Here is a 17,690-nt window from a genome sequence, read left to right as displayed (position 1 = left end):
GCTCCGGTGGGTGGGTCGGCAGTTTTCAGTCTGGGATGGTGGCTGGTAGGTGGTGCGGTCGGGTGGGTCGGCGGCAGTTGGGTGGTGGTGTGGTGTATAAATTGGTCAATGTTGGTAAGGGAAGATGAGTTGAAGAGGAGTTCGGGGGTAAGGTTGATACCCTAGGGGGGGTGGGGAACCAAAGTAGAGGGAAATTGGGGAATGAGAGGGGTAAAGAGAATGATTGAAATGGACAAACAAACAACAACAAAGGGAACGAAGGGTGTTGATTCCCTTTCCCTTTCATGAATACCCCAACCAAACGCCCCCTAAAGACAATGACATCACCGTGACTTTTGTAAACAGTTGATATTTTGGCTGATTAAAATGTTGTGAAAATATCAACATATATACATTACATTTGCCCTCTTACACATTGAGGGGAGAAACTATAGTCTAGAATAAGAAGTATTATTATTGTTTTTATAAAGGGGAAAAATTGAAGTTTGAACAATATAAAAATGAGAAAATCTTGTTTAATTTAGAACTTTATATCATAAATTATTATAAATCCGTCTCATAGTTTGCAAAAGAAAAGCCAACCTTCTTAAGTTTTTCTTGGATTTTATTAATATGCTTTACCATTGGAAGAGTCAAGTAATTGATCCAGTCTCCAACCCCCCCTTTTCTAAAATAAGCATTGTTCTGATACCATTGATTGATCCGAAAAAGGGAAATTCAAAAACTCAGCCAAGCGTATCAAATGTGATATTGGTTCCTTCTTCAACCCTCAAAATTCCAAAACTAATCTTGTTTCGGTCTATTTTCTTGTCCGGACTGGATTTTGACCACCCCTATTAGATCTAACTTACCTCTCTTTGCCCTTTTCTAGATGAGTCAACCAAGTAGCTAACTATTATCATATTTCTAAGACATTGTGTTTCAAACAATTAAAATGTTGTGAAAATATATATCAAACATATATACATTGCATTTGCCCTCTTACACATTGAGGGGAGAAACTATAGTCTAGAATAAGAAGTATTATTATTGTTTTTATAAAGGGGAAAAATGAAGTTTGAACAATATAAAAATGAGAAAACCTTGTTTAATTTAGAACTTTATATTATAAATTATTATAAGTCCGTCTCATAGTTTGCAAAAGAAAAGCCAACCTTCTTAAGTTTTTCTTGGATTTCATTAATACGCTTTGCCATTGGAAGAGTCAAGTAATTGATCCAGTCTCCAACCTCCCCTTTCCTAAAATAAGCATTGTTCTGATACCATTGATTGATCCTTCCACTTTTATTGACCTCCATTTCTTTCAAACTCTTAAAGCTACAAAGCTCTATTATCTCATCAATAACATATTTTTTCGCTTCCTCATCCGAAAAAGGGAAATTCAAAAACTCAGCCAAGCGTATCAAATGTGTTTTTGGTTCCTTCTTCAATCCTTCAAATTCCAAGAATAACACCTTTTGTGGGTTTTCAATGCTCTCTTTCCAGTACCCTAACACGTGATCTTCATACGGGCCATATGGTAACACCCCCTTACAATACTTTTCCAAATGTTCCTCTATCAATTGTGTATCTAGCTTAAAACCCTTGTTTACGTCAAACTCAAGCCAAAAATGGCATCCTGAGACAAAATTGTCTAAAGGATTTCGACAAACATAAACAATTTGACATTTTGAAGACTTTATTGATTCAGGCAATGATAGATATGGTATGTGGGTAGCAAAGAGACGAGGTGAAGGTATTTCATCTAATTCACTTTGACATGTTTTGGGAACTTTAACCTCGAGGTGAGGGATGAGTTCATGAGGGTTTTTGAAATGGAAAGTGTGTTTAGAAATGTGAGATAAACTTTGGCGATTGATAATGGTAAATATAAGGGATTTTAACCATGTCGTACCAGCTTTGGGAAGACTAGCTAAGATTATATCAGTATCATGTGCATGGAAGTGAGTTTGGGTTGCGATTATGCCCTCCATGTTAGAATCAACACACCAAAAACCATGGTAGAGGTGCATTGAAAACCCAAACCATTTATCTTTTAGTAACTCATCTTCCATTTCGTCTTCATTATGAGATTTTGTGGTTGCCATCTAAATGAGGAGCTAGTAAAAAAGTTGTTTGGTACATTGGAGGCTAAGCCTATACAAACTATATATAGAGTTGTGTTGGAAAGCCTGAGCACTATTCAGAAGTCTGTTATCTACCAATGATGTTTGTGCCTAGTAGTTCAAATTAAGGGTTTGTGTACTAGCCACTAGGGTGAGTACAACAAGATACCATGACAAAATTTTATATACTAATATTTGTTTTCATATACTTGAAATAAAATAGGGTTAAAGTGAATTATGTGTGTTTGGGCTCCCAATTGGATACCAATTGGGCCAGCAGTCCAAAGCCCAATGGCTCTATACAACAACATCAACCCCATTCTAACCTACTTGGCTTGTCAGTCACCAGCAAAGGCCCAAGGCCCAATTACAATAAATGACCTATGGGAACATTTATTACACAAACACTATAAATAAGCCGCCAAGGCTCACACCTCAAGGTACGTCCAATCTAGTGCATTAAGACTACTCTCTAGAGAACTCTCTCTAGAATCCGAGCATCGTTCTTACTTAGGCATCGGGGGGGCTTTCCTCGGAAGCAACCCCGAGGCTAGTAACATTGTTAGTGTGCAGGTAAATTCGGACACGACTCACTCAAGCAAACAAGATCTTCAACAATAACGAAAAGGGTCTTCATACGAAGTCCATTGTTTCAACACCGAAACAATGTAAATAGTGCAAAAAGTCAAAACGGTGCGAGTATTAAGGGACAGAGGGAGTTACTCCTTAAAAACACGAAAGAAATACTTTTAATTAGAACTTATTGGACTTGATTGAAAATTATTGGTCCAGGTTGAATTTTTTTTGGATATTGAACCTATTCGATACGGGTATGAAGGTTGTTTTCTAGGTGAAAAGAATACACTATCATTCATGGTTTTTTTTTTTCTTTTTCTTTTTTTTAAATATACTTCGTACATTTTTTGTTTTATCACATGGGTTAGCAACGTAATTGCATTCTCACCAAAAATTACCTTGACATAGTGGAAATGATTTCACCTTCCACCCAAAAGGTCGGGGGTTCAATCTCCATTACGGACACTTTGAAAAAGGGTTCCCCTTATCATTCCCTCACTCTCAAACATGCTAACCCGTGCGAAGTTCCAACCCAATAGGCCAAAATTGAGTGTGATTTTAGATAAAGTTTTAATTTCAGTTGAATCTACGTCAATCGACATTATCACTATTGTTTGGCCTTTTAGGCCACGGAAGAACGAACGAGACGCAAAACTCTCTCATCTACGTGACTACGTCTATTGACATTATAAATGCTAAACTCTTTTAGTTTTCATTCCTCATTAAGCTACGTCTGAGTCTTGAAAGAAGACGGGCTTATCATCATTTATTACTTTACTATATTAGCTTTTTTTTAATAATATAAAAAGAAAAGTTAAAGGAATACCTAAAGAAAGAGGGCAAAAATGACAATACGTACACGGTACACCGAAAACAAAAGGCAAAAGGCAATGCACCATTATAAAATCAACTCAACGCGCAAAAATTAGGGTTCATCTCATTAGTTTAAGAATGAGGCAGGGAGAGGCCATGGGAGTTTCTGAGGGCCGTTTGCCACTCTCCCTTGACAACCACCTTCATTGGTGGTCATCTTCGCCGGTGATTTCTCTCAACAACCAAACGGCCCTTGACCCCACCCCAACACAATAACATTAGCTGCTCAGTTTTGTTAATTCAAAAATGGCCACCATCTTTGTTGTTGTTGTTGTTGTTGCTTCTGCTGCTGCTATTCTGCTTATACTTCCTCTTCCTCTTCTTCGACGTCGTCTTTGCTTCTGCTTATACTTCATCTTCTTCATCTTCATCATCTTCGTCGTTTACGGAATACTCCGTAATTAATTAATACTACCTCCGTCCCTTAACGAGGCTGTGATGATACCAAATCGTTCAAATTAGTCGATTTCAGTTTGGTTTTGAGGGATTTTTTTACAAGTGGGGGGTAATTTGTTTATCCATTTGGCTTGGCAGCCACTTCTGTGTTGATTTGCCGCCATGGGTATACTTTTATCTCGCTGCTTTTGACATTCTCTCTAACCAAATTGTTTTTGATGAAATGCAGATCTGAGCCTCCTCCTCACCCCCAAAATTTTCTTTTTTCTAGAATATAAAGATTTTGAAGCTGTGAAATAAAACTTTTGTTTGTTGGGATTATGACTTGAAATTCTAGCATCTGTGTGTGAAAATGTAAAATAGAAATGTTGTTTTCTTGGTTCAAAATTGGGAAATTTGGATAATAAGGTTTTCTAAATTGTTCAAGTTTTATATCCGGATGATTAGTGTTTAATCTTGAAATGGGACGTTAAAGATGCATTTGCAGGTGTGATTAGAAGGAGAATGGTTGATTTACAGAGATAAACATGACTTAACTGACAGATATCTACAATGCTAAACCAGTACCAAAGCTTTACCCGAACATTGGAAGTAGATTTAACGTTTTCGCCCCGGTTGCGGGTTATGACAAGTTGGCAACACATTGATACGAAAACTTCACCAATATGCAAAGCAATAAAATGGACATTGGAAAATAATCAGATTTTTGGTGAATAAGAGTAAGAAACTGGTCTAAAGGACTTGCAATTTCCATTACAGAAGGTTTATGTTTTCGATCAATTCTAATGGTTTATTCATTATTTGATAGGATAAACAACAACACAAGTCATTCTAAATGACATAACATTAAGCCCTAATAGTGTAAAGGGGTTTCCAGTTAGGCACTTAGACCTTCAATTCTTCAATGCTTGGCTCCAATGGTTCAAACAGGACCTCCACTTCTTGCGCGCTTACTTCCTCTGCAGTAGGTGGTTTCCACTTTGGATTCTGCAATCAACAAGTTTGTCATCTACGTAAAACATTAAAATTAAACAACAAACACTACAATAATAACAATCCAGCCGGAACATTTCTCTAGTTTCTTACGAAACAAATTCTAAAATTTCCCTGAATATGCAAACAGCACCATAGAGGATCACTATGTTCATGTTTTAGCAAGAAAATGAATCAGCAAGAAAGACTAAAGAATAAGGCTATCCTTTTGGTGTAAGTTAACAGGCTTGTAAATCATCATGATTAAGGTTATCTATCCTCAGCGAGTGGTATTGATTCACTTGCAAATTGTGTAACAAAGAACATAATTCAAATTTATATAAGACAGACCTGATCCTTGTCGACCAAAACAGCACGGACACCTTCAGTGAAGTCCTCTCTCAGTGAAGATCTAAGAGCAATTCTATACTCCAGTTTCATCACTCCGCTCAACTACATTTCAATTAGCAAAGGAGAAAACAAAATTGAGATATGCACAGAATATGCATGTCAATTGCCAAATAAATTTTGAATGACAAACATCTTACTCACTTTTGACAAATTTGCATCATTACTTCTGAGGCCTGATGCAACTTTTTCAAAGTACTTTTGTGTTAAGCTGAGAGAGAATGGAGCCCCTTTGGCAAGTCCTTCCAAGGCCTCCTTGGCCCATCCAGCCACTACTCACAGAACCATAATTGGTCAAGAGCGCCATAAGGGTTACATGATGGGGAAGAAGCGTAACAAATGTACACAATGAGCAATGAACCTCCTCCATATACCACAAAAGAACAATTGTACACATTAAGTAGCTTACCTATGCCATCAGAACTCTGCTGATGCTTTCTCAATTCCTCGATTATCTCACTGATTGACTTGTTTGCATCAAAGGCAGACACAATATGGGGTAAAAGTACTTTCAGCTGTGGCTCAGACTCTAGTTCGGAGCTGTATTTTGACACTATTGTTTCAATGTCCTGGTGAGGATCCTCCGAACTGTCCAAAATTAAAACAGAACAAAAGATTATCATAAATAAGGTAAACTGGTAAAGTCTTACAAATTGACTAACATGTACACTTCAGACGGAAAAAAAGTACATAGCTAATACTTTAGATACTCTGACTTTTATTTTTATAGACAATTCTAAGAACTTTTGATGTTTTTCAAATTCGAGCTCAACATTGCCATCAACTAGATAGTGAAGATACCAATTAGGAGTTACAAGAATAAGTGACAGGTTCAGTTAGTCAAGTGGTCGGAACTTGTAATTATCCGTGAATATGGTACATGCAGAACCTCATGAAAGCGGGTCATGAGAATAATACTAATTCTTATGACTTTCCAGATACTCAAACAAATAAAGCTCCAATTCGGATGAATAAAAGTAAAGGCAGACTCTACATACAATGAGGATGCCAACAATGATTCCTTCAAGGAACCAAGGTTTCCTGATGGCACATAGTGTGTCCCCAAGCCAACATATAAAGCATCAGCCGGATTATTAATTCTTTTACCAGTCATACCCAGATAAGCACCTGCAAGAAGAAAAAAAAAAGATTGAAATCATTCACAAAGCATCAATAGAACGGACAAGAAGCAGATATAATAGAAACAGAGGTAGATGTCTGAGAATTAATATGTTCTTGATTGAATTACTTGTTGATATGAGATGTGCTTGTAATAGAGAATAGTTTTGCAACAGTGCTGTTTTAGCTTATTCATTATTATCAACTATCAAGCAATCACCTTCGACTTGTTTTTCAAACCTGGGAAAGGGAGGTATTTCCCTAATAGCGTCGCTTACTCCCAAAAAGAGATCCATTATTGTTGCACAACCTATCCATCCATATGATAAGCTTTGGCATTTTAGTGGCCTAACTTTTTTTTTCTCAAACCAAGAAGAGCTGGGCATGTTGACCTTATAGTAGTTCCTGACTATCCCAACCAAAGTCCAATCATTGTGTAGCACATGTGCCAAAAGGCACTGTATATCCATACACTAGTAACCTTGCAAAACATCTCTCCCACTCTGTCCAAAAAAAATATCACCTTTCTAACAGTCTATCATTTTGGAACTCCTAGATTTTAGAAGAATAAAGAAGCAAATCTCTTTAACTCCCAGTTGCATCTTCATGTATGAATTATCAAGCTTGTGGCACTAACATATTATGATTCCCTATTGGCAATAATATCTTATGCTGCACTACAGCTCCAATTCAACCAATTATGTTTAAGGATATTTACATCACGTTGCCAGCATCATTTTCTTTTAGCATCACTTTTTCACATTGTCCTTCTTGTGTTCTAGGCTACTATTCTTTGGCAGTCGAGTGTCAAGTACAAGTATACAAATGGTGATCTTGGGGTTTTAATTAGCCATATAATGATATAGACTTATCCTGCACATCATATATGCAGGTGTATAGATTTGTCTTAGAAACTAAGGATTTAACATTAAGAATACACACGGTGAGAGGGGGGAAATGTTATCATGAGCTTTCAATTGGACTTTCATTTTCTTGCATATTCTCACATCGTAGAAGCTGATGTTTCCACACTGCAAATCAGGCCAACTATTGCACAAAATGCGTTCTTTTTACTTCTTTTAACGAGGGACCTTTGAACAATTTGATCAACATAACAACGAGAGGGCCTGGGGCTCTAACAAAAGTGCTAGAAGATCATAACTTAATTTCACTTCATCATACTGGCTCACCAGATAGGCAGATACCTCTGCTCAGAGTAGTCATTTGGGACAACATTTAAAACTCCCACTAAGTTCCAAGTATGTAATTGAAAATGCTAAGAACCATTTATAAATAACTATCTGACCTTTTTTTTGGCAATTAGCAGAAATTTTATTACCAAAATAGGAGACTTTTTTAAATCTCTTGTTAGTTTTGACCAACTATCCTTTCTTTTTTTGGCAAATTACTAACTACAATTTCAAAATGCCTAAATGTCTAGTAAATCCAAAAGGCTAAAGCCATAATATAGTCCAGGTGTTTCATTAAGCCATGTTAAGAAACATTAGATGCAACTTTTTCCCATTATTTTATCTTTCTAATTATTTGACTCGAAGTTGCTGGTGAATAATGAACAAGCTTACCCACTGATCCTTCTCCTGGACTTTTTGCAGCTATGTATGAGAACCCCACATCAGGGAACAAACCAATGCCATTTTCTGGCATGGCAAGAAGGGTCCTCTGTAAACAATTACGAAGGGAAAGGTGAGAATTCTGCAAGGCTGTAATAATTTCGTGAGATTTGGTAGAAAAACCAATAAGTTGAGTACCTCTGTCACAATGCGGTAACGACCATGGCCAGATAAACCAATACCAAAACCCATAGTTATGCCATCCATCAAGCTGATATATGGCTTTTTGTACTCAGATATTTTGCATATCAAAGTATACTCTGCAGTGAATATCTGCCAAATATGCAACATGAAAAGAAAGAGTCAAATAAACAGCTTACCACGAAGAAAGCATAAGGAAAACCAGAATCAAGTCAATCAACAACCCAGCCTATGTCTGGTAACTCAAAAGCATGAAGCGAATACTAATATGCACACACAAATAACACGATAAATTTGGAGCTCATACAGAAGGATGTAGGTCAATATTCCTAGGAATATGATATCCCCGAAGGAAAGTAGCACCAACAAGTTAATTGGAGAAGGTTTAAAGTATTTAAGACGAAAGAGAGAAAGATTCTACTATATTGAAAAGCATTGACTCGGGGAATAATAAATAGAAAATAATAATCGAAACACCACCATATACACATGTCTCTACACTGAAGACGATGTCAAGAAACCCATTCTCCTTAAAACATGAGAGAAGTGTTAGCAGTATTAACCTCACCCACAAATCATGAATAACCAGAAGTTAACTTCTGTGCAAACCAAACCCACACCTAAAACTCTACTGAAACTACTCTTTCATGTAAAGCCTCAAGACAAAAAGTACCACGTGAATACATCTGGTTATGCATATTTTTTGTTACATATTTTTATACCATAACTTTTATTCATTAGGCCACATATTCATCTTCTTCATTAAGAAAATTGTTCATGTTCAATTGATATACGCTGGCTGACTGAAGTGCGTAGGCAAAAACATTTCCATGCATCTAAAAATTTGCATAAGATAAATACAACATAAAGAAAAGACAATCGAAATATAGATTCAGAATATTACTTCCCTCACCTCAAAGGCTTAACGCTGTGAACGTAATAACAGTTTTGGTATCTACTACTATATGAATATCAAATTAACAACCATTTCAAGTTTTTAAACCTCGTTTTACTTATTCGCAAACCGAAAACACAACATTTTCTCTGAATCATACAAACATTAAACTACGACGAGACAAACACTTCTGTAAACTGCAACAATCATGTAAATAACAAGTAATGACCATTTGCCCCTATAACAGTCCAGATAATGTAGCTCAATACAACATAATTTCATTTGCAAAACCTCAAATTGCAGACGCATATATATCCATAGCATGATGTTCCCTAAGTTGTATGTTATTCAATAAATTTATTTACACCAGGATGCAGAATATAGATTGTAAATCTTTGGTTATGTACAATGAGGCAGAGTCAGTTTCAATACAACTACTTCAGAAGAACTTAGACCTACTATCTGACCTCAACAATACCATATATCATAAAAACAATAAACATAAATGGGAAACACACAAGACCTCAATCACATCCGCTAATTTGTTATTTGTAATGATCTGCTTCACATCACCACCTGCAGATCAACTGGTAATTTCAGGTTATAAAGCCAATGAAAACTTCAGTTTTTTTACCATAAGTTTCTTAAACATGTCCCTCGGAGAACAGCATATAGAAGCATAGAAACCATCAGCAACATTTATCAATCACCCTTGTCCAGACCATGATGTTGCAAGAAAATTAATATCTGAAAATTAAAGAAACCTTCTGGACAAGAGGGGTGCTTTTATCCTTCTGAATTTCCGCAACAACACCTTTAATATCCATTCCTGCATTTCGCACGAATAGGTCACCTCAAAACCTTACCCAATTGCTCTGAAACTAGGGGATGTAACCTTAGAGCAACTATCATAGGTAAGCAATGACCTCATAAAAGCAAATGCTAGGCATAAAAAGGGGGGAAATGATCAAAATAATTTTTACTGTTCATATCAATTACCAGCACAAAATGCACGAGGTGAACAACCCTCAATTAGAACACATTTCACTCTTGGATCTTCTTCCCATTGATCAAGAAAGCTTTTGTACTTAATGTCCATATCTGCACCAAGTTAATTGAGAGAGTGACTAAAAGCACAAAAGGTAGGATTCTTCAGAAATGACACATTATACAGGAATAACATGTTAAGTCAATTCAGCGCAGCTTATTACAATACATGTTTAGTCTAATAGGTTGGCCAATAAAATTATAGTTATCACAGATCATTTCTGACTTAAGGTTATGGTACCAAAATATGTAGCTCAATGGACACTAGGTACAAATAAGTAACCATGGCTATCAGGTTTGCTTTCTCCAGCACAATCTTGTGAGCAGCACATCATCCATGATGTGATGAATAAAGGAAGAATCATTAATATCCGATTGTCATAAAAATTCGTATTAATTGAGTATAATCTTCAAGTTTTAAAGCTCCGGGAAACTGTAATGAAGGTTACTTCAGAGTATGGTTAATTAGGCAATTATGTAGCCCTTGAAACCCAAAATGTTTTAGCTTTCTTTACACACCACAATCCTAGTTATTTATGTCCAAATGGAAGTGTGTAACGTCAAATTCTCCACAACAAGTTAGCAATATAGCACTTAGAGCTTCAGTGACTTCTGCCATATGGACAGTCAAATCAACGCCATAGCAAGTCATAATAAGTGCATGTCCTAACAACTTCATAGTTCCCAATGTAGAACAAAACGTTGGGAAATAAAAGTGGGATTCATGCTTGAATGATCACCACTCTCATTCATCACTAAAACCGATTTCCATAGGGATTCGCAAATTCACAAAAGTTATTATTCCGTTTGATCCATCTTGTTAGGGATTCTCATTTCCACTCCCTCCGCATTATGTAAGCTTAATAACACATTTTAAACCTAATTACTTGAACACCTTAGAAATTTCAATTTGATCGACAAGAGAACTTATTATCAAAAGATACACTAAAAATCCACTGAATCGACACCGCCATCAATTCTGAAATCATTACACTATAACAGATACGCCAAAGCTATCCACAATTCAAACATATAATTCCCAGTCAACAACCCTGAACCCTCCATCAAAATTAAACCCATTCATCCCATTTCAAGAAATTTTCATACTTCCCTACTAACCTAACAGTCAATTTTGGAAAACTAACTTAATTTCTCACTAACTTAACCTTCGTCATCAATTTAAATACGTCGATATTTCCATTCTAACTTATAATTCAATCTCTCCAGTTCATATACACAAAAATTCAACTTCATTTCTTTCCCTAATCTTCCAATTCTATTTTGAAGTAATAAGGAGTAAATTCGAGCAGATTCAGGACCACAAAGGCTAATAAAACCTTCAACTGAAAAGCAATTAATAACAATAATTACTCAACTACTTTGAATTGTGATCCAACAACATAAAAGTGAAATTACAGTTTTAAAAAAGATAAAAAAAAAAACAAGGTAAAAAGTAAGGGAAATTGACCTAAATTCATGGCGTTGAGAGCTTTAGGACGATCAAGAGTGATGACGGCGACGCCATTGGGATGAACATTGCCCTTGACGAAATCGTCGGCAGCAGAAGCGGAAGCCATGATCGAGAAGGTCCGAGGAGATAGAGTAGAGTGAAGTGATGCAAAAGAGAGATGATTTGCAGATAAGAGGGAAGAAGACGATCGATTGAGGAATCGGGAAATATCTAAAAGCTTCAGCATTTGACGAATTTAAGGAGAAGAGGAGTGGTGAGGATAGTGATTCTTTGTGTGTGAATGTGTGGGGTTTGGTGTGTGGCGACAAATGAGGTCTTCAGAATGGAGACAGCTCAAATTTCACCATTTACCGCGGTGTAAACCGTAAATAATGGTTTATCAGATTTGCGACTATCAGTGACGGATCTTAATCCGTTTAATTAGGCGACTAGAAAAGTTAGGTGAAATAAACGATTTAGGTGCATTTGAAAAAAAAAATTGGCAAAGGCTAGCCCCTTCAGGCCACAACTAGAAAAGTTAGGCGAAATTATAAGATTATAAAAGGGGCTTACTATAAGTGATTTTCTAGTAGTCGTATTTTTCTCGGGATTTTTCTGGAGGATAATTGTATTTTTATCGATCAAATTTCAACCATGAGTACTTCATAAACCTTTGATGAAGAAAAAGTATCATTATGTAGGCCTTTTCATTAGCTAGAACTCTAGAAAATATGAATCCTTCAGTAGTATCACCAACATTATTCACATCTTGATGATTTCAACCCTTAAAAAACTTTTAACATGAATTATGACACAATTTCAACACTTTGAAAATTAGCAGTTTGAACATTCCTCATCATATAACACGCACATGTGGACCATTATTTAAATACTAGTTTTAGAGTGTCCATAATTTCTAAAAATAAATAAATAAAATCCCTATAATGTATTCACAAGAGTTTCCTACAAATAAAGCAAAACTGAGCTAAAATCGTAAGTTAACCTCCTAATTGGGTTCAAATTACTATTTTAAACACTTAGATAGTTAGTCATTTTGAACATTGATCATAAGATAACATGTGCATGTGGACCATTATTTTTTACTTTTTATTTTGACAAGAACGACTAACGAAGAGAGAAATGAACAAACCAAGTTAAAAACGGAAAGAAAGAAGTTGACAACTGAAGGAAATAGTGCCCTTGGTCCAAGTATGCATATAATATTAAGTCTAATAAATGCGGTTCAGTATTAATTAACAAGTTAATAATTCAGTGAGATCAAGTGAGCTGAATGCCTAGCTAGAGGCCGCTTCAGTTCAAGTGGAATTAATGATATTAATCCACAGCTTACTCTTGACTGAACCCGTAGGGTCACACAAATAGTACGTAAACGGATCAAGTATTTAATGGCATTAAATACTCTATCTATGGATATTCGGAATCGACGGATCTTGGTTTCAGTGGGAGCTGAGATCGTCACAAGCAAGAAATGAATACTCCGGAAACGATGATATTGCCGGAAACGGAAATATGGATCGTATCGGAAATATAAATATTATCCAAGTCGTAGATGTTGCCTGAAACGGAAACATGGTACGTATCGGAAAATATTGATGGAAATGGAAATATTGCCGGAATCGGAAATATTGCCGGAAACGGAAATATTGTCTGAATCGGAAATATTATCGAAATCGGAAAATAATTCCGGAAACGGAAATATTAAATATTTGTTCGAAACGGAAATTAATTCCGGAATCGGAAATATTAAATATTGTTCGTATCGGAAATGAATTCCGGAATCGGGAAATTAATCGGAAGCGTATCGTACGAATTAGCATCGGACGAGGCCTGCCGGACGAAGGCCCAGCACGAAGCCGGGCCATCTCCCACCAAGCCAGCGCGCCACAAACGCACCAGCCAAGGCTGCGCCAGGCCCACCGCAAGGCAGGCCCAGCGCGCGCTAAGGCTGTGGCAGCGTGTGGGCCTCGTGGCATGGGCTGCGAGCTCGCAGGCTGCGCGCGCGCGCATGGCGCCCCTCGTGGGCTGCTGTGCATGCGTGTGTGTTTGTGTGCTATACGAATCCTAAAACTATTAGGTTTCGATATATGATTAAATTCCTAATCCTAAAAGGATAAATTAATTAATCAGAGTTCTACTAGGATTCTAGTTTAATTAATTCGTATCCTAATAGGATTCCAGTTGCTTTTCCATACCTCTATAAATACAATTGAAGTATTCTAAAGGTAAGATTTTGAAGAAAAATCAGCCATACACTTGCACCATATTAGCCGAAATTCCTAAGCTACCTTAAGGGCGATTCTAGTTGGTCAAGCTTAAGGCGGATCTGGACGTGCTGTGGACTATCTACGGAGGGACGACACTTGGAGTCCTAAAGACTTGTTCTTGTTCGGTTCGGGCGCAGCTAGGGAGGGCACGCAACAAAGTGTATGCATCTAAACTATGCTAAATGATTATGTGTAAATAATATGCTTTCCTGGCTTTATGGTTTTTCCGCATGATTTATGTTTTGTCATATGTATCATTACCTAACAGTGGTATCACGAGCCTCTTATTATTTTCATAGTCTAAATTGCATGAACATGGTTAAATATTACAAATTTGCAAGGAATTAAAAGGGGTGATTAATTTTCGTAATTGATAATTAATTGCAAATTGCGTTTATTTAATTATATGTACGCAGTTTTTCGGCAGTTTCTTCGTTACTCATCCAAATCGAGTGATTTTTGTGTCAATTCCGCATGTAAAAGACATTCTAAAATTTTGACAAAAATAGCGATTTTCGGCCGAACCCACAATTCCCAAATTCGAAGCCTAACTATGACTTTTCGGAGGTTTTAGTTTTTCGAACGCAAAAGTTTGTAAATTTAAGATGTTAAATTAAATCTTTGCGATTCTTGTTGATAAATCTTGAATTTTTTATTGACCTACAGTATATGTTTAACAAGTTTGAATGCCTAGCCTTGTTAATTATACAATCTAATTTGTAATTTTGATTAATTTGTTGAAATTCGAATAAATTTAGAATTGATTTGTTTTTCATAATTAATTAATAATTTAATTAGATGCCTATGATTAAAAACCACCATAAAAATTGTTAATTTATGTTAAATTTTAAATTTTTATGACCTAGATTTGAATCCATGATTAATCGGAAATTAATTGATTAATAAATTTTCGATTTTTCGCCCAAAAATTATGAAATTAATATGTTTTATTAATTGTCATTAATTTTGAATTAAAAATTTAAAATTTTTATGCAATCGCTCAAAAAACTTGCACCCACAAAGCAATGGACGCTACGTGTTACCCTTAAGGGGTGTTGTATAGTGCGGGCATGCGACGACGAGCAATGGAGCTCGTCGCCCATGCGGTACGAATGCAGCGAGCAAGGCAAGTGGCGCACGAGCACAAGGCAGCAGCCCTGCCTTGTGTCGAGTGCTGCGCGCATGTGGACGATGGGCGAGCAGCGATGGCATGGCACAAGCAGAGGCGCGCGCGCGCGCGGGGGCGAGAGCTGGTCGCCCAGCGATCGCAGCTCAGTGCGCCAACACGCGTGGCCTCGAGCGCTTGCTTGCGCGAGCGAGCAAGCGAGCACCATCGTAGCTGCTGCGTTTGCGCGCGGCTGCTGCGATGATGTGCCATGGGCCAGCGATGGTCGTGCAATCGATGGGGCTTAGGCGCAAGCCCAAGTGCTCGTCATATTACTATTGTCGAGTTTTAAATTTTAATTTGAAATTTTTCAGTTCATGTAATTTTAATTAATTTTAAAATTAAATAATTTCAATTGTTTTCTTGGATTTTAATTTTGAATATTATAATTATTATAAATTTTATTTATTCTAATTATTTTACTAAAATTAAAAACCTTGAATTAGTTTAAAATTTGACTGAAAAATAAATAAATTTATATGAGCTTTAAATTTTAATTAAATTTGTATGTTTCCGGTTAGACTAGAAATACAATTTTATGTTTAAAATTAGTAAAGCATATGAATTTATTGGTTTAAGTGGGAGACCTTTTTAGTCATAAACTCTTGATTAGGTCTACAAAACCTTTAAGGTTAAACAACTTGATTAGAATTAATAAGGACTGAATAATTGGTAGATTATTGGTGCCCTTGATTAATTGCTGCAAATGTTTATATGATGCATACAATGTGTTTTAACTAACCAATTATGTGGGCCATTCATGATAATGAATGGATGAATGTTATATATTGTACATGTACTGTTTTGCAGGTTATGAAGTGACTAGTATGGCCCAAATAGGATAGAAAATATGGTCTGCGTACCATTAATTTGAATATAATTGGTCTAAAGTACCAAATTTGTTTTTGAATTTAAATATGGTCTGCGTACCATCAAATAGTTGTAATCAGTTTTAATTATAGCTTATCCTATTTGGAGAAAATGGCGCCTCCCACGGTGAAATTCAAGACGAAGTTTCCATTTTCGTGACGGACTTTGAAGTTGAAGCTTCAAGATGAAGTCGGGCCATACTAGATCACATTTATCTTATGCATGCTTTAAGTTATTTATTGCTTTAAATATGTCTTAATTATGCATGAGATTGTGGCTTGATTATGTTGCATGATTAAGGATTTTAGTTCACTTAAAATCTAACCAACATAGTAAGAGCCTTAAGTTCCAAACTTAAAAATTGAGTTAAAAGGTGCCATGCCAAAATAACACTTACTTGGATATCCTTTACATCGATCTTAGTAATAGTTTTCCGCCATAGCGAGGTGTTACTTATCGATACTAAAGGGGTAAGGTGAAGGAAATAATGCCCTTGGTCCAAGTATGCATTCTATGTTAAGTCTAATAAATGCGGTTCAGTATTAATTAACAAGTTAATAATTCAGTGAGATCAAGTGAGCTGAATGCCTAGCTAGAGGCCGCTTCAGTTCAAGTGGAATTAATGATATTAATCCACAGCTTACTCTTGACTGAACCCGTAGGGTCACACAAATAGTACGTAAACGGATCAAGTATTTAATGGCATTAAATACTCCATCTATGAATATTCGGAACCGACGGATCTTGGTTTCAGTGGGAGCTAAGATCGTCACAGGCAAGAAATGAATACTCCGGAAACGATGATATTGCCGGAAACGGAAATATGGATCGTATCGGAAATATGAATATTATCCAAGTCGTAGATGTTGCCGGAAACGGAAACATGGTACGTATCGGAAAATATTATTGGAAATGGAAATATTACCAGAATCGGAAATATTGCCGGAAACGGAAATATTGTCAGAATCGGAAATATTGCCGGAATCGGAAAATAATTCCGAAAACGGAAATATTAAATATTTGTTCGAAACGGAAATTAATTCCGGAATCGGAAATATTAAATATTGTTCGTATCGGAAATAGATTCCGGAAATGGAAATTTAATCGGAAGCGTATCGTACGAATTAGCATCGGACGAGGCCTGCCGGACGAAGGCCCAGCACGAAGCCAGGCCATCGCCCAGCAAGCACGCACGCCACAGCCCAGCGCGCACAAGGCCGCGCATGCGTGGGCCGCGCTGCGTGGGCTGCTGCTCGCATGCGTGGGCAGCCCTTGTGGCTGCCGTGTGTGTGTGAGTTTGAGCTCATGCGAGATTCCTGAATCTGCAAGAGTCAGTGTATGATTAAATGTCTATTCCTATTGGATAAATTGATTAAGTAGAATTCATGTAGAATTCTAATTCCAATTAATTCGCATCCTACTAGGATTACGATTCCTTTTCCATAACTCTATAAATAAAGGCCTAGGGGTCATAATTTAGACATAAGTTTCAAAGTATTCAAAAGTGAGGTTTTTGAGAGAAAATTCAAACACCCATCTTGCCCCAAAAGTGCCGAATTTTCTGAGTACCTTAAGGGCGATTCTAGTTGGTCAATCTTAAGGCGGATCCGGACGTGCTGTGGACTTTCTACGGAGGGACGACACTTGGAGTCCTAAAAGACTTGTTCTTGTTCGGTTCGGGCGCAGCTAGGGAAGGCACGCAACAAAGAGTATGCATCTAATTATGCTATATGATTATGTGTAAATAATATGTTTCC

At 36.8% G+C, this 17,690-nt stretch overlaps 2 protein-coding genes across 4 annotated transcripts; both read right to left on the bottom strand.

The window, feature by feature from the left end:
* Window positions 1-1,050: 1,050 nt before the first annotated feature.
* Window positions 1,051-2,479, bottom strand: LOC110777592 (cytosolic sulfotransferase 15-like). Its single transcript, XM_021982190.2, has one exon. It carries the CDS (start codon window positions 2,085-2,087, stop codon window positions 1,116-1,118), a length of 972 nt encoding a protein of 323 aa, XP_021837882.1. The 5' UTR covers window positions 2,088-2,479; the 3' UTR covers window positions 1,051-1,115.
* Window positions 2,480-4,631: 2,152 nt separating this feature from the next.
* On the bottom strand, window positions 4,632-11,962 carry LOC110777585 (3-hydroxyisobutyryl-CoA hydrolase-like protein 3, mitochondrial). Of its 3 annotated transcripts, XM_021982187.2 has the most exons (11): window positions 11,632-11,962; window positions 10,116-10,217; window positions 9,901-9,945; window positions 9,640-9,692; window positions 8,219-8,353; window positions 8,033-8,129; window positions 6,329-6,458; window positions 5,740-5,918; window positions 5,475-5,602; window positions 5,274-5,375; window positions 4,632-4,937 (listed from the first exon to the last, which is right to left on the bottom strand). In XM_021982187.2, the coding sequence occupies exons 1-11, from the start codon at window positions 11,858-11,860 to the stop codon at window positions 4,836-4,838; spliced, it is 1,302 nt and encodes a 433-aa protein (XP_021837879.1). In that variant the 5' UTR covers window positions 11,861-11,962; the 3' UTR covers window positions 4,632-4,835. The 3 variants fall into 3 exon arrangements, with proteins under 3 accessions (XP_021837879.1, XP_021837878.1, XP_021837877.1); XM_021982186.2 differs by lacking the exon at window positions 9,901-9,945 and having other exon boundaries at window positions 11,632-11,961; XM_021982185.2 differs by lacking the exon at window positions 9,640-9,692 and having other exon boundaries at window positions 9,881-9,945; window positions 11,632-11,958.
* Window positions 11,963-17,690: the final 5,728 nt, after the last annotated feature.

Source organism: Spinacia oleracea, chromosome 2 (assembly GCF_020520425.1).
Source record: "Spinacia oleracea cultivar Varoflay chromosome 2, BTI_SOV_V1, whole genome shotgun sequence".
Classification (NCBI taxonomy): Eukaryota; Viridiplantae; Streptophyta; class Magnoliopsida; order Caryophyllales; family Amaranthaceae; genus Spinacia; species Spinacia oleracea.
This window is presented reverse-complemented; position numbering and strand designations above follow the sequence as displayed.

Excerpts from the sequence above, each read along its gene's own strand:
- LOC110777592 (XM_021982190.2), bottom strand. The coding sequence starts at position 2,087 with ATGGCAACCACAAAATCTCATAATGAAGACGAAATGGAAGATGAGTTA.
- LOC110777585 (XM_021982187.2), bottom strand. The coding sequence starts at position 11,860 with ATGCTGAAGCTTTTAGATATTTCCCGATTCCTCAATCGATCGTCTTCT. Across the intron at positions 5,603-5,739 it reads GCAGAGTTCTGATGGCATAG|TGGCTGGATGGGCCAAGGAG; the intron begins GTAAGCTACTTA and ends TTCTGTGAGTAG. Across the intron at positions 5,376-5,474 it reads ATGATGCAAATTTGTCAAAA|TTGAGCGGAGTGATGAAACT; the intron begins GTGAGTAAGATG and ends ATTGAAATGTAG.